The sequence below is a fragment of the Peromyscus maniculatus genome, chromosome 7, assembly GCF_049852395.1.
Source record: "Peromyscus maniculatus bairdii isolate BWxNUB_F1_BW_parent chromosome 7, HU_Pman_BW_mat_3.1, whole genome shotgun sequence".
In the NCBI taxonomy this organism is placed as follows: domain Eukaryota; kingdom Metazoa; phylum Chordata; class Mammalia; order Rodentia; family Cricetidae; genus Peromyscus; species Peromyscus maniculatus.
This window is the reverse complement of record NC_134858.1, coordinates 36243715-36261139: the sequence shown is the minus strand read 5'-3', so window position 1 is coordinate 36261139 and position 17425 is coordinate 36243715. Positions and strand designations below refer to the sequence as shown.

Sequence of the window (17425 nt, the reverse complement as noted above, 5' to 3'; positions counted from 1 at the left end):
ATAATGTCATTTTGGTGGGTTCTTTGGGTTGAAGCATGAGGAAGCTATTAGATGAATCACATTTGTTTTGTAATGTATATGTCAGCCACACAGAAACTGAGATCTGGAATCTGATGCTGAAAACAGAGGGAGCCAGAAGTCTGTTTTGAATTACCAGCACCAGATACATCTTGAGCTCTTTGCTTTAAAAAGTACTTAGTCTAGCTTATATCTGACCTGGACAGAGTTTAACAAGTAGAGAAAGAGTGAGTACCTTCCTTCCATTTGTCCTAGTACTTTTTAACCTCAGTATGTTGAAAGACCCTCATGTAGACTAGTGTCCCCACAACCCTGGGGGATTTCCTGACATCACCAGAGGGCCATCACTCACATGCTGCAGCGACCACATAACAATGTGTTCTCTGATTATCTGACCATTTCTGCTTGGCATATCATTTCTTTTAGTTTTTAATATGCAAGAGCACTTTATAATGTAGTGGCTACAAATCTTTCCTCTGGCACAGTGCATTAAAATACTTTAACCTATTCTGTGTACAGTCTGTTTCACTTGCTGGATAATGTTGCTAAAAATCTAGACCTAGATCTACACTGTTTTCTTCTTTTAAAAATGTTTCCAACTTGACGCATGACTTTGGATTCTTGTAACTATATGCATTTTGGCAAAGTTTTGTCTGTATTAGGGGTTCAACCCAGAACTTTTTCAGTGCTAAGAAAGCACTTTTGCCCAGCTATTCTCAGTATGGTAAATGTATGTATGTATGTATGTATATGTATGTATGTATGTATTATGTATGTATGTATGTATAAATCTTATTGATGTCTAGGTTTGAAGAACTTTGGCATATCTGTACCCCTTTTTGAGATCCATGTGGTGTGTGTGAAAGTGATTGCCTAGGATGTACAAGGCCCTGTTCCTTTTCCCAGATCTGTATAAACCACAAGTGATACTTGCTTGTGCCTATAATCACTGTAAGATCACACTATAGGTTCAAGGCCAGACTGGATTACAGAACTTATTTCTATTCTATAAATGTGATATGCCTGACAAAACTAATGTTAACATTTGTGTGAATTAAAGGGAAAAAATGGAAAAAATATTTTCATTAATTCAAAGTCCATTACTATGGTCTCTCTATCCTGATAGTTTTGACGTCTTGTCCAAGATACCATTATCAAAGGTTAAAACCATATAGATTTTCAATAATGCTATATTATGCTGGCATTTTCATGGTGGTCTGTTACATGTTTGAGTGAAGTTTTATGGTTGGTTTGAGAAAGTGATCTAAAATAATTATTTCCTATGCAGCTATTTAATTAGTCTAGGACTATCTGTTTAAAAAAAGTTTTTTTTTCATTGAATTTTATGATTCACTTTTAAAGCACAATTTATCATTGGGATAACACAATGAATCATGCCAGTTCTAGTTTCTTAATCTATGTTGCTATAATTATGAAAATGGCTTATAGTATTGATTATTATAACTAATTTTTATGATGTGGAAATATGAGACTTCCAACTTTATTCTTTGCTTTCAAACTTGCGTTTATTATTCCAGGTTTACTGCATTATGATGAGCATTTTAGAATCATCCTGTCAACATATACAATTACAGGAACAGGGTTCTTCTTTACAACACATTGGACCAGAAAATCAATTTGAAAAGGACTACCGCCATTTACCTGAAGTTGGTACATTTGGTACCTGAACATAGAATTTATGTAAAAAAGCTTCTTCTTCTGTTAACAACATCTTACAGAATTTTTCCTCCCCAATTCTTCCCAGATCTTCCCCACTTCCTCCTTCTCCAAAATCCCTTTATTTCACTCTTTCATTAGATTACAAAAAGTCACCTAAAAACAATAATACGATAAAATAAAATAAAGCAAACCAGAATAGGACAGAACAAACAAACAGGAAAAAAGAGCCAAAGGAAAGTTCAAGGAACACACAAACACACAGAGACACACACATTTGTACAAACAGAAAACCTATAAAAACAAAATAGGAAAATGTGATTTTTAAGTAAAAGATTTGTACAGGGGAGGGGTGAAATGCCTAGACAAAGCACAGTGAAACAAAATAAACAAATAAAATAAAACAACTCAAAACTGAAAATATAGCATTGTGCTCATTTTCTGTTGGATATCTGCTCCAGGCCGTTGGGCCTGCCTTAAGTGTAATTTGTACACACAGTTAGAGTCTATATTGGTCAAAACTCATTTTTCCTCTGCAAATAGTTATCACTTATAAATAAGTTCTGGGTTAGGGATGGGAACTTGTGTCTACTTCCCCATTTGTGGCTGGAGCCCCTTATGTAATAGACTTATGCAGTCCTTGTGAATGATGAGTCTCTGTGAATTTATGTGTGCATTGGTCCTAATGTGTTTAAATGGCCTAATTTCCTCGATATTCTCCATTTCCCACTGGCTCTTATACTCTTTCTGCCTCCTCTTCTGCAGAGTTCCCTGAGCACTGAGGAGAGGAATTTTATGGAGAAGTCCCATTTAGAGTTGAGTGTTCCAAGGTCTCTCACCTCTGCACATTGTCCACTTGCGGGTCTCTGTTTTTGTTTCCATCTACTGCAGGAAAGAAGCTTCTCTGGTGATGGCTGAGCAAGACACTGATCTATGAGTACAGCAGAATGTCATTAGGAGTTATTTTATTGCTTTAGCCTAACAGTAATATATGGTTTTCCCTAGGTCCCTGGCCTATCTAGTCTCAGGTTCTTGTCCACCCAGGCAGTGTGGGGCATGGATTCCCTCTTATGGAGTGGGCGAAGTGGATCGTGGTTAGTTACTTCCACAACTTTTGTGTTATTATTGCACCCGTGTATCATGTAGTCAGGTAACCATTGTAGTTCACAGAGTTTGCAGCTGGGTTGGTGTGCGCATTTCTCTTTTGATAGTATGCAGAGTTCCTTCCAGTACCATGTTAATTCAGAGTTTGCAGCTGGGTTGGTGTGCGTGTTTCTCTTTTGGTAGTATGCAGAGTTCCCTCTGGTACCACGAGTACTAGACAGTAGGGGTGAAGGCTCTAGGTAGGCACCCGCTTGGCTTCTCTTTGTTCAATGAGTTATGTAATAAGGTCATATCATCAGCTTGTGGCATGAAACCTACAGCCTTGGCAATAGCCTGGCTTCATTGAAGGTTTCCATGGGACCCCTTTGGCCAATAACTTGTTTAGACACAACCTATTCCTGGCACTGGAGGTTTTCTTTGGTGGCAAGAGCTGTCAAGTTGGGACTTTGTCTTCCCTGTTATTTTCTTATTTCAATTTAGATTTCTTTAATAAATGTATATATTTTAAGATGCTTCTACTAGGTTATGTTTCCATATGACCCTACATGAAGATAAAAACAGGGAGGGAAAGTGAAGAGGGGACGGGGGCAGCTAAAACGTCTTACAATTGTTAAGTGCACAGCCATTCATCCAATTCCTTAATTTTTTTTCTATGTAGGTCACTGCTTTCATGTTATTTCAATTTGGTTGCTTTGTTATTTGTTGCAAGTTTGTAGAAACACTATTTACTTGTAGATTGTTTTATATTCTGTGACGTTATATAACTCAAAATGTAGGTAGTAGTTATTGCTTGTAGATCTGTTGGAATTTAATATATACAACATTATATCATTTACAGAGACAATTTTCTCTTTTTCTGTCCTATCAGGCTGCTTATAATTATACCTCGTTTCTCCATTGTCTAAACTAGCTCCTATAGTATGAAACTGAAGAAACATGAATAGGATAGAAAATCTTTTTTTAAAACCTAAGGGAGGGGTGAAGCCTTTTAGACTTTCACCATTAAGTATGATATTGATCATTGATTTTTTATCAATACTGTCATTATCTCAACATGTCAAAAAGTACTTTCTTTCTGCAGTCCTAATATGATTACAAATTGGGTATGGAAATCTATTGAAACACTCCAGTCAAGTTATCAGAGTAATTTTCTGTGATTTATACTTGGATATTATAAGCCCTCACATAGTCTAGAGCATAAATGATGATTGTCCTGTCTGGATATTGGATTACATGCTTCATGAATTTGGGCTCCAGGGCTCTGGCTAAAAATATTGAGTAGGAACTTGCAGAGAACTGGAGATATCTGCTTGAGAAGACTCAAATTCTTTTACAAACTTTATTATGTAAAAATACCTTAAGTATCTGTCTTAAAAACCTACTTTTCTTTCAGAATAGGATCCCAGAAGAAAATGGCAGAAGGAAATTATTCCATTGTGAAAGAGTTCACCCTCGCTGGATTAACAGAGAATCTGGGACTCCAGCTGCCCCTGTTCTTCCTCTTCTTAGGAATCTACATAGTCACAGTCCTAGGGAACCTGGGCATGGTTGTGCTAATCCTGTTCAGTCCTCACCTGCACACCCCCATGTATTTCTTCCTCAGTCATCTGTCTTTTGTTGACCTCTGCCAGTCTAGTGTCATCACACCTAAAATGTTGGAGAACTTTGTAATGAAGAAGAGTGTTATCTCTTATGCAGGATGCATGGCTCAGTTTTACCTCTTCGGTCTTTTTGCTGTTTCAGAATGTCACATGCTGGCTGCCATGGCATATGATCGCTATGTGGCCATTTGTAACCCCTTGCTGTATAACGTTACCATGTCCTATAAGGTGTGTTCCTGGATAGTAGTTGGGGTGTATAGTGTAGGCTTAGTTTGTGCTACAGGTGAAACAGTCTTCCTGCTTAGACTGTTTTTTTGCAAAGATAATTATATAAACCACTACTTCTGTGATCTTTTACCACTACTGGAACAATCTTGCTCCAGTACGTTTATCAGTGAAATACTAGGACTGTCTTTTAGTTCATTTAACATTATTTTCCCAGCTCTGACCATTCTCAGCTCCTACTTCTTCATCATTTCCAGAATCCTAGGCATTCCTTCTACTGAGGGCAGGTCCAAAGCCTTCAGCACTTGCAGTTCCCACATCCTGGCTGTTGTTCTCTTCTTTGGTTCTTTAGCATTCATGTACCTTCAGCCATCATCAGTTAGCTCCATGGACCAAGGGAAAGTGTCATCTGTATTTTATACCATTATTATACCCATGCTGAACCCCCTGATCTACAGTCTAAGGAATAAGGATGTCAAAGTTGCCCTGTGCAAGTTTATAGAAAGAAGACAATTCCTGTGAAACGGAGAGCTTTGTTAAGCAAAACTTCACAATTGAGGAGGCTTTGATAAGGATACAGAAGAGACTCAGGACATCCTTGTGAGTCCTGAAGGATGCAGTGCAGAGATGCATTGTCATGTGTCACAAAGGATATAATGCAGAGATGCAGGGCATCCTCATGGGTCATGAGGTTTTACTAATGTTTGATTGCTTTAAATAAAAGTGACCAGGGTCTGGGGTACCCCATAGTCTGCCTGCCCAGAAGTACCTATATCACTTCTAAATAGTTCTTAAAGAGCAAATAAATCCATATAGTTGCTTTGCTTTATAAGCGTGGAACACTGTTCTTTTTAAGTGAAATTTATTTTTGTTAAATCAGAGACTAATACTTTTGTCAGTAACATTTGAATTGTTTAATTTTTGGGCTTTTATGATCTTAAAGTATTATCTTGAAACTATGTCTTTTAAATAAACAATTTTAACCATTTAAAATATAAAATGCAAATCTTTATTTTTACTGCATTCATAGAAATATGGTAGACAATATACGTATATGTCTACATATGTAGAGACTGAATCCCTTATCCACATAAGGGCAGGGTTGAATGTAGTATTCTCTCTGTCACAGTTTCAGGATTATATCACCATCTCTGCTTCCTAACTATTTTTTTTTTAAAATTCCCATAACCAAAGGAAAGATTTTTCATTTCTTTCTTTTTTTCAACACTCACGACATTTACAAAATTTTAGATTCAAAAGAGGCATTCTTGTACTGAAGCCATGACTCAGAGGTTGAGAGCAAACTGTTCTTGCAGAGGACCCCATGGTGATTCCCGACAGACATGTTGGGCAGCTCCCAATCATGTGTAACTCCAGCGCCATTGGACCCTCAAGCACTGCCCTCAAGTGCACAAACGCAGACTCTCTCACTCATATACATGTAACTAAAAATAAAATATTTTAAAAGTGACATTATTTTACAATTACTTCCATACCACCCACTTACTCACGTGGAAAAGGTAAAATGGGAAAATCGTTTTCTGACTAACGATTCCCAAACTTACTGTCCATTCTGCAAGCAAAAAGTATTGATATTTTGAGGAACACGGAAAGAAAATCCCAAATCCCCCCACTCTCCCAAATGGAGCTCTTAGGATGTGCTAGTGACAAGCAGGCTCAGTGCTGTTCCCCCCGGGAAGAACCGTCCCCATCACCACGACCTAGAAGCTGGTGCCATCCATAGGCCGCTCAGTTGCAAGACCTCCCTTGGCGTAGCAAATCCAAGGTGAATTCTCTAGTCTCTCCATAGAAATGCTTCTCAGACTCTTGCAGACTATGAACTTCTGTTTTGTTTCTGGGGCATTCTACATAGCTTTTGGTATCTGTGCCCAAAGAATGGACCACGTGGTATGGAGTCTTGTCTGCTTGGTTAAATCATCTCTGGATTTTCTGCTTTGTCTGTTGTCTGCCCCTTAGCTAAGACGGCTGCCTTGATTTCCCAGTTCTTATATTTGCAGGTAGTACGTATTAAGTGAGTGGTTTAGATGTATGATTTGATCTCTTAACAATAAAAGGCTGCTCACAGGTCCGGCTGTAGCAATTGTATTTCACTTACTGTACTCTATCGCCCCCTGGTGGACATTATAACATTTTTTCCACCTGAGCACAAGGTAAATAAAAACTGGCACATGGGAGGGGTAGAAGGGAGGAGAGTAAGGGGAAAATGTTGTAATTATATTTTTATTAAATAAAAATAAATAAATTCAGGAACCACAAAAGGTGAGTTTTAGAACGACGCATTTTATCATGGGGAGATTTAGAGAAAGAACAAAGAAACTCTGAAGAGCAGACAGCCTCCAGGAGTGGAAGACTGTTGAGTCTTACCATCTTGGGTTAATAAGGCTTTACAGGACAAAGGAAGGGAGGGGGAAACGGCCTAGTCAATCAGTCCCCATTCCAGATGGCTTGTGGACTGTTCATGCAGTGGTAACCTGGCAAACTTTGTTCCCTGATGCTTCCAATGTCTGGTCCTGTGACCTTCACCTCTCTATTGCTCTGATTCAGTTTTCAGTGTAGGCGACAGCTAAGATCAGCGGCATGCTGTTCTTTTCTCTCCACACAGCAGCCTTGTGTCCCAAATCTCAGAGTCTGGTCTATAACCCAGTGCAGAGGGAGCTGGTGGTGAAGTCAGGTGTCAAGTGTCACTAGCTCTTGACAGTTCTTCCTGAGGATGAGTTTCACCTTGGTTTCCATCTCTCCCCTGTCTCATTGTCCTGTACTTATAACCTTCCACTACATAGAGCCCTCCCATGTGAGTTACAGATTGATACCCTCTCTTTCTCTCCTTGGTATAGAGTAGACGTTTCATATCTTCTGTCTCTTGCTTCACTAGGTTATACAAAGGCAGCTTTGCATACAAAGGATGCAGTCTCTAGTCTTTAAACTCAGTCCCTCACAAAGCAAAGAACATGGACAAATTGTAGTCAAGTTCTTTCCAGAATATAACATAAATGGCTTATAGCATAATTCCCAGTAGAACTAAAGTTTGTTAGCACAGTTGTCTCAGTCCACACTTCCATTGGCATCCTGGCATTCTGAGAACATGTCATAATTGCCCTTTAAGCTCTGCTTACAGACTCCTGTGTTTCTGGCCCACATAATCTAAATCCTACAAAATCCTATTTCAAACCCATTTCATGCTCAACAATCATCTGGTAAGGTACTCAGGATGATTAACCTGCTCTTGATACCTATTTCTTTGTTTTAATTTTATCCCTGTGACTAGAATACCAAACAAACAAACAAACAAACACCCACCACAGGGCATATTCCTTTTTCTTTTTCTCCCAGTTTGAGAAGACACAGTGCATTATGCCCGGCTGCAGTGTTCCTAGGCTCACAATGAAACAAAGCATCATATGGTGACTAATCATCTTGTGTTAGTTAGGGAGTAGAAAGTAAACAACAGAAGAGGATCCAGTGTAATCATCAAAGGAATGTCCCGAATGACACACTTCCTTCAGATATGTCCCATTTCCAAAGGTTTACACCACCTCACTAAATAGTGAATATGTCTGTCACAATCATTTAAAACATGAGCCCATGAGGAACAATTTATATTCAAACTGCAACAAATCTTTCTCTATATCTATATTTATAGGAACTTGACCCACATTATGAACTAATTAATGTATAACACAAACACACATGCACATATATGGTGGTATTGCACGTATATTGTTCTGAGATGCTTTGCAAGGCTATATGTATTAATAATCATATTGTCCCAAGAATTAAAGCAATTTTTAAAAAAAGCATAATGATGGACAATAGACGGAAATTAGTATTCATGAATTTTTAATCTTCTGAGGATTTGTGCATGCATAAAACATTAAAAGTGTTTAGATGAGTATATATGTCAAAACTTTGTAGTAATTATGAGTACTGGAAGATATTACACTGTGAAAATATTAGCACAAACATCAAACTGATCCTAAAATGCAGATGGAGCTCTACCACAAACAGTAACAAAGAAAATAAAGGAGAATAAAAAGTACAAATATATACAGTTATTAAACTCAGTTACAGAAGAAAGCACTCAAAGGTTTTAGTAATCTAGAAAAATGTGATATAGGGATGTATTTTACCAGGTGGCTAACTTTCTCATATAGTGTTTATCTTTCACTTCTCTATACAGACATAAATTTCCAAAATAAAGAAGTCTCTTAATTATAATTAGCATATTTGGGGACCATCAGGAGGTGATTGAGGAAGACTTGGAAAAATAATTTTCTTTTTCTTTTTTCTTTTTTTTGGATTTTCAAGACAGGGTTTCTCCTTGTAGTTTTGGTTCCTGTCCTGGATCTCACACTCTAGACCAGGCTGGCCTCGAACTTACAGAGATCTGCCTGGCTCTGCCTCCTGAATGCTGGAATTAAAGGCATGTGCCACCACTGCACAGCTGGTAAAATAATTTTTACTTATATTTGTTATAATTAGATATAATTGTAAACACATATGAGGATATACACATACATACTGCATATTGTCTTCAATTAGAAAATAATTCATGTGCTCTATAGTGACTCATAACATATAATCTCTCTCTAATTTTGTATTACACATGGCTTGGGTCTTTGGTCTCAAATAATGGCTCCAGATTCAACCTGCATCTGCTAAACTTGCTCAAATGCAGAAAATAATACTAGTGTTGAACAAAATAGTATTTGCTATATGTCTAAAATAGACAATATTCCTGTAACTACAAAGGTAGAGCAGAAATGATTATATCATGCTCTTTGAGGAAACAGTAAGTCAATATAATTTTAGATTCACACTTACAGGTTATCTTCATGTCCTATGCCTCTTCATCTAATAGAAAATAATACTAGTGTTGAATAAAATAGTATTTGCTATATATGTAAAATAGACAATATTCCTTTAACTATAAAGGTATAGCACAAATGATTATATCATGCTCTTTGAGGAAACAGTAAATCAATATAATTTTAGATTCACAGTTACAGGCTTATCTTCATGTCCTATACTGCTTCATCTAGAACAGTGGGTCTCTACTTTCCTGATGTTACGACCCTTAAATACTGTTCCTCACGTTGTGGTGATCGACCCCTCAACCATAAAATAATTTTGTTTTTAGTTCATAAATGTAATTTTGCTACTGCTATGAATCATAATATAAATATCTGAGTCATGATGCAAAGTTGGAGGACTGCTAATCTAGAAGCAATTTCTTGACTTCATCTTGTCTTTCCAACTTTTGCACACCCTTTAGTGACTAAATTTTATCTATTTCTCACTAATTCATGTTATAATCAGGTACATTCTCTGGTTCATTACCTAACTCATCTGATATGAATTTCAGTTTTTGTCCATAGACACTGTTCTTATTTTTAAAACATGTTAAATTCTGTAAGGGAAAATAGCATATTTCAAACATGGTCCCATAGTTCAGACCTATGTTTTGATATTTACTCATGGAAAACATCATTCGTGAGGTATATGAATTATTCATTTGCTAAGTATACATTCTTTTGAAACTTATCGTGTAGGTATCAGTGATTTTTAAAAGGCTCTTAAAATGTGTTTAAAGCTATGTGTTTAACAAAAATTTAAGACATTCCAAAAATTTTTATTTAAAATTATTATAATTAGTATGTCTAAATTTATAGTTCCATTCATAAATATGGAGAAAATGTTAATTTATCTCAACCCCAAGAACTATGTTCACATGAAAAAAAATTCTGAAACACATTGTTCTTCAATTTTTTTTTTAATTTTGAAGGGAACCATGTCTTTGCTTTCCCTTGCTAATCTGGTTAGGCAGTTCTTGTATATTATTTATTAGCATGGAGAGCAAAAGCGAGCTGCTTTTATTAAACCTCATGTAAAAAGTTTCAAATAATATGAATTTATGAAAATCTCATACTATATAAATACATTTTGAGTGCAATAAAATTAAAATACTGAAAGATATTCACAGTTTCCTTTATTTTAGATTTTTTCCTTTATGATAAACCAATGTACAATATTCTTTTAGTGTATATTGTTTAAATTTCAGGATTTTTTGAGTGTTTTAGTTTCTTGGTCTTGACATATCTCACATACATGTGTCAAATCCTATTATTACCAAGAACCAGGAATGCTCCCTTTTGACTGTACAAATAAGAGACAGTTTCCCTCCCCACTTTCCAATCTGTCCAACTTTTCAATTTATTTTCATGAATGATTGTCTTAGTGAATATTTTAGTTTAATGTAGAATTAAAGTGAAGTGATGATGATCATCTCTTATTCATCATCTTAACTGATCACTATTTTATTCTTTTACAATTTAGTGTGAGTATTGTCATAAATTTCTTGTGGATATTATTTTAATTTTAACACAAAAATCATTTTTTTGGTAGAAAGAAGAGAGTACTACACATAGGATGTAAGAAGTTCTCAAAACAATGAATCAACTGTGTCAGAACTGCTCAGGGCTTGAATAGGTAGTACCAAGAGACTGGGTACTAGTTAAACTCACTGCTATAGCAAAGTCATAAAGGGGAATACTCTTTGTGATGATTTCTTTGAATGTCTTCTGTATTCAGAGTCTTTGAAAGCAGAAAAAGAAGTTTGCAGATAACTGGAGATGCCCAAGATAACTTCTGTCTCAGACTTCATTGTGAATATGACAATAAATATTAAAATTTTTTTCTTCTATATAAAATTATCTTCCCCATATCTTTCCATAAGAAAATGAAAAAAAAATCATACCCGAGAGGGTGAGTTTATTCTCACTAGCTTCACAGGGAACCCAGAGCTCCAATTGCACCTGCTTCTCATCATCCTAGCAGTCTGTATGGTACAGTTGTAGGAAACCTGGACATGAACACCTTGATTCTGTTTAGTTCTCAACTGCACACACCCATGTATTATTTTCTTAGCAGCCCGTCTTTTACTACCCTATGCCAGTCCACTGTCATTACTCTCAAAATTCTGGAAAGCTTTGTAATAAAAAAAAGAGCATTTCTTTTACTGAGAATGCATAGTTAAGTTCTACTTCTACTATGCTTTTGTTGTTGTGGATTGCCACCTGTTGGCTACAATGGCATATGATCTGGATGTGGTTCTCTTTGCTTTACAATGTAACCATGTCCTGTCAAGTCTGTTCTTGGATGGTAGCTGGGGTGTATGGTATCCATCTACCCAGTGCCACAGCTCACACTGTTTTTCTGATAAGAGTGCTTTTATGTAAGACTGATATAACAAGCCATTACTTCTATGATCTTTTTCCATAACTGCAAACAATGATTGTCCCTGATCTGACCATCCTTAGTGTTTACATCTTCATCATTGCTAGCATCCTCTATATTCAGTCCACTGGGGACAGATCCAAGGCCTTCAGCACCTTCAGCTCCCACATCTTGGTTGTTGTTGTCTTCTTTGGGACATTAGCATTCATGTACCTTCAGCCATCATCAGTCACCTCCATGGGCAAAAGCAAAGTGCCATTGGCTGTTCATGCCAACGTTGTATCCATGCAGAACCCCTTGAGCCACAGTCTGAGAAGTAAGAATGATAAAGTTCCCTGAATAAGTACCTTGAAAACAAGTTTGCAGGGAATGAAAAATAGTGTTCTTTGACAAAGTCTTTTAAGTTATGGAGGACTGGAAAGGTAGAGGAAGCCTGAGGTTATTACTAGTTCACTGTTATATGGAAAAAGTGTAATGAAGACAAGGCTGTACTCCCAGTTTCACACACACAAAGAGCAGGTCCTGACTGGATGCCTGAGTCTAGTAACCAGTAATAATCCATGTCTCCTTTTGGAAATGTTTTATGGGCTTCCCCAGTTGATAATATAAATGTATATTATATATGCATATACATATATACATAAATACATGTACATATGCCCGGCTTTTAAAAGACAAGACTCATCAGGTAATAAACACATTTATTTCTATATCTTTTGGTCTGATCATCAACATTTCTAAAACTATGATCTCTGAAACAAGTAAATAAGCATTTGGGATATACAATATATATCCATAACTCTGGCTAATTATATAAAACTACATTAGAGTACATGAAAGCACAGAATAGATTATATCAAAGTCTGACCCATTAGGATGTAACAATACATGATAAAGAAAGATGATTACAAAATTGTAAAGAAATGGACATGAGGAAAATAGATTCCTAGGAAGAGGAGGAAGAGGGGTATCTGGAGTTCTTGCTTCTCTGAGAGCCCAGCCAAGGAGAACTCAGTCACTGTGCAGTGATTTCCTGCTGCCAAGTTTTCCTTTTTTTTTTTTTTTTTTCTTCGAGACAAGGTTTCTCTGTTTAGCTTTGCGCCTTTCCTGGATCTTGCTCTGTAGACCAGGCTGGCCTCGAACTCACTGAGATCCGCCTGCCTCTGTCTCCGGAGTGCTGGGATTAAAGGCGTGTGCCACCACAGCCCTGCTTTTTGTAATTTTGTTTTGTCTTTTTTTTTTTTTTTTCTTTTTTAGAGCTGAGGACCAAACCCAGGGTCTTGGGCTTGCTAAGCACTCTGCCACTGAGCTAAATCCCCAACCCCCTGCTGCCATGCTTTCATTCAGATCCTGAAGGAGTAAAAGAAGTGTAAGTTTGTCAGAGTGACATTATTATTCTTTTCCATGCACACAAAGTCCCCATATAAATTATTTCTGCCTTGGAATGACTTAGAACTCTATATATTTACTTTAACTGGATCATCTTAGACAAGTAAAATTTATCTTGTTATTACTTTGTTTTGGTTTTTCGAGACAAGGTTTCTCTGTATAGTTTTGGAGCCTGTCCTGGACCTCGCTCTGTAGACCAGGCTAGCTTCGAACTCAAAGAGATCCACCTGGCTCTCCCTCCTGAGTGCTGGGATTAAAGGCGTGTTTCTTTCCACCTCCCCAATTAAGGTGCCCTCAAGTTATTTCCCCCTTCATTTCACCTGTACCCTCTTCTTCCCCTCTCTAGAGTAGATGGCCACCCAAGCATCCTTATTTTTCTGGTTTCTGCAGTAACCCTGGATTACATATTCACACCCAAAGATTTGAATCTAGTATCTGCAACAAGAGAGAGCATGTGCTGTTTGTCTTTCTGGCTCTGAGTTACCTCACTCAATATTTTCTAGTTCCACCTATTCACATCCACATTTCAGGATCTTATTTTCTTTACACCTGACTAGAATTCTGTTTATGGGTACTATGTTTTCATTATTAATTTTTGACTCCAAGTTCATTTAGGTCATTTCCATTTCCTAGCTTTTGTAAAAATAAAGGTGCATACAACATGGCTGAACAGTAATCAGTGGTGTAGAATGTCAACTCCCTAGGGAAAAGGATGGTATTGCATGGTCAAATGTCTATCTATCTATCTATCTATCTATCTATCTATCTATCTATCTATCTATCTATCTATCTATCTATCTATCTACTTATTTGTTTGTCTACTTGCTTGCTTAGAATTCACCACTCTGACTTGCAAAGTGGCTGCACCAGTTTGCAATTCCATCAACAGTGAATGAGGGTCACCATTTATTTATTTGTTTGTTTGTTTGTCTGCTTGCTTGCTTAGAATTCACCACTCTAACTTGCAAAGCGGCTGCACCAGTTTGCAATGCCATCAACAGTGAATGAGGTTTACACTTTTCCCACATCCTCTCCAAATATGTTGCCTTTTGTATCATTGATTTTATTCAGACTTGGATAAGCTGGAATCTTAAAGTTATGTTTTTGTTCTTGTTGCTTTCTTCTTTGTTTCTTTTTCTAACTGGACCAAGATAGGATGTTCCCAATCACATACAGAACTAAGAGATAAGAGCTTAAGTCTTTATACTGTAGGATAAGAATTGAAATATTCACTGAGTTCATGTCACTGAGATACAATCCTTGATATTCACCTATAATGTTCAACTATATCATACAATAAATTATTCAAAAGGTTACTTTAATACTCTATTTTTTATTTTATTAGCCTAGAAAATATTGAGCGGTACCAAAATTCCATGTGTATATTATGATTGATAAAGGTCTTCACTGTTTTCTTTCCCAAAAAGCTCAACTTCCCTATAAAGGCATAATGCTGATTGAAAAAGCATTTTAAAATAAGTGTCTACTTTTTCTCTGTATGCTGAGGGCCGTGGCAGTATACAGCAGGTGACAACTAGTGTTTGACCAGTCCACCCACCAGATATGTCACTCTGCTGAATAGCGCCACCTGGCAAAGCCATGGGGTCACAGGCTGTGGAAACCAGTTGCTTTCTGTCTGTAACTATATCGGGTGACACTGCTATGCCTCCCTAATAAGAACAGCTGTGGGTGCTTTCTACAGCCCTTTGGTAGTGTGTTTTATATCTCTGGGCACAAATTTAGCTGTAGATTTCTGTTTAAGCTGCATAATTCTGATGAACAGAAATATTACCAGAATATTCTTCTTTTACTGACACAGGAAAGTAACAGTATTCTCAGTCTCGAAGACAGTCTTTTACACATTTTGCAAAGATCTTAGAACTAGTCTAAAACAGACTAAGCTTCCCCTACAGAATATACACAAAGACTAATTCCCAGGTATTGCTTATTGCTAAATCAAGGCCAGGTTGTTTACATCTGTGGATTAAGAATTTGTATTTTTAAGGATCATGTTTTTCCTATTATGTTTCAGGTAGAGAAAGTCAATGTACTAAAAAGTAAAAGTTTTTCCGTCAAATAGCATAGTTCTCCTTCTTTGTTTCTTGCAGAGATAGAAATGCCACACTATTTAGAGGAATCTTAATATTTGTTACAAATATAGAGGCACACAGCAGGCATAAACTTTATTAAAAGGCTCTTTAGAGACTTCCAGTGTAATATATTGTGATGAAAACTCTAATGTAGTAAGAGTAGCATCATTATTAATTGGTTGGAGTTTTAATTATATAACACATTTATGTAAGTGAAACTGATATATTAAACATTATCATTTCTCAAGTGCACAATTCATTAATTTTTAGTGTACCTATAATGTTCATTAGCAAACTCCATATTCTAATTGTAGAATATTTTAACCACCATTTCAAGAAAAGCCCTGGTGGACCCATTACCAGTGGTACACTAGAACTCCATTTTCCTTAGCAGCTGGCAGGCACTAGCTACTTTCTTTTTCTATGGATTTTCTTGTTAGAGATGCTTCATCTAATTGGAGCCTACAATATGTGTCCCATTCTGTGTGATTTGTTTTCCTTGGCATGGATCATGTTCTTTCAGGCTGTAGCATATCTCTGCACTTCATTTCTCATTGTAGCATAACACTCTTTTTCAGGGATATGTGAAGTAAAGCTTTGTATTTACCACTACATGGACAGCTGGTATGTTTCTTCTGTAACTATTTCAAATATTTCTTCCTTGATCATAACTTTACAATTTTTTGTGAGTGTGTGTGCGCGTGTGTGCACGCGTGTGTGTGTGTGTGTGTGTTCATTTCTGTATGTCTTTCATTCTTGTGCATATGTACCTAGCATTGAAGATTCTAGGTTATTTGTTAAACCTATGTTTCACAATTTAAAGAACTGTAAAACCATTTTCTTAAAAATTCCTTCCTCTAGGGTGCCCAGCCTCACCTGATAAGTCTACAACACTCATGACTCAGAGAGCACTGAAGAAGGAGGGAAAGAAAAAGTGCAAGAGCCAGGGGACCAGAATGTTTGCTGTATGACAATGTCTTCTATATTCAACAGAGAAGCTGCACCTGTGAAATCTCGATAGCATGTGACCTACACCAGAACTGCCCAGTGACAACATCATCTTACATGCCAATATGGGTGAGGGACATTTCACAGGGCCTCACACCTACATGAAAAGCTATAGGTAATTAATGACTAATTGACTGCTGAGACCTGAGACCTGTGCATACACACACACACACACACACACACACACACACACACACACACACACACACACACACGTATGGATACACACATATGTATGTGTTTGTGTGAGTGTATCCTGATTAATTAAAAAAATAGGCCATAAATTTTAGAGGAAGTGGAGGACTATAGGAGGAGTTGACATGTGGAGAGAGAAGACTGAAATTGATGTAAATGTAGTACCATAGTATGAAACTCTCAAAAAAAAGGTATTTAAGAAAAATAGTAAGATGGGGGGCACTCTACTGTCTCCAGTCTTTGCAATGTATTCTGTCAGGTCTTAGCTGGAGCAATTAAAGACACGAAGGAAGTAAAAGAGGTAGAAAAAAACTAAAATTTATTTTTGTTTGCAGACAATAAGATATTATACAAAAAAGGTCATAACCACTCCACAAGAACGTTTCTAGAATTGATGAACATTCTAAACAAAGTGGCAGGATAAAAAAATAACTAACAAAATTTCAAACATTTTAATATACCAGGAAACACACTGAAAATGAATTATGGAAAGACTCCTATTCACTACAACTTTAAAAAAAGAGAAAGAAATCAAACAACAATCTCCATCACTGGAGGTGAAAGATTTCTATAGTGAAATATTTAAATCTATGAATAAAGAAATCAAAGAAACCATTACAAGTTGGAAGACCTTTGATGGTCGTGAACTGCTAAAGTTCATTTTGTGAATGAGAAGCCTATCAAAAAACATTTACAGATTTAATGCAGTACCAATCACCATGGCATTTGTCACAGAAATAGAAGTAAATTTTAAAATTTATTGGGAAGAACTAAATTCCCAAATAGCCAAAACAATCCTTAATAAAAATAAAAATACTAGAGTGATTACCAGGCCTGGCTTTAAATTACACCACAGACCCACAG

General features: G+C 36.7%; 1 protein-coding gene and 1 pseudogene across 1 annotated transcript; both read left to right on the top strand.

Moving 5' to 3' along the window:
* Window positions 1–4211: 4211 nt before the first annotated feature.
* Window positions 4212–5147, top strand: LOC102926568 (olfactory receptor 8G50-like). The gene has a single exon (XM_015986231.1). It carries the CDS (start codon window positions 4212–4214, stop codon window positions 5145–5147), a length of 936 nt encoding a protein of 311 aa, XP_015841717.1.
* Window positions 5148–5949: 802 nt separating this feature from the next.
* On the top strand, window positions 5950–12218 carry LOC102926258 (olfactory receptor 8G50-like; annotated as a pseudogene).
* Window positions 12219–17425: the final 5207 nt, after the last annotated feature.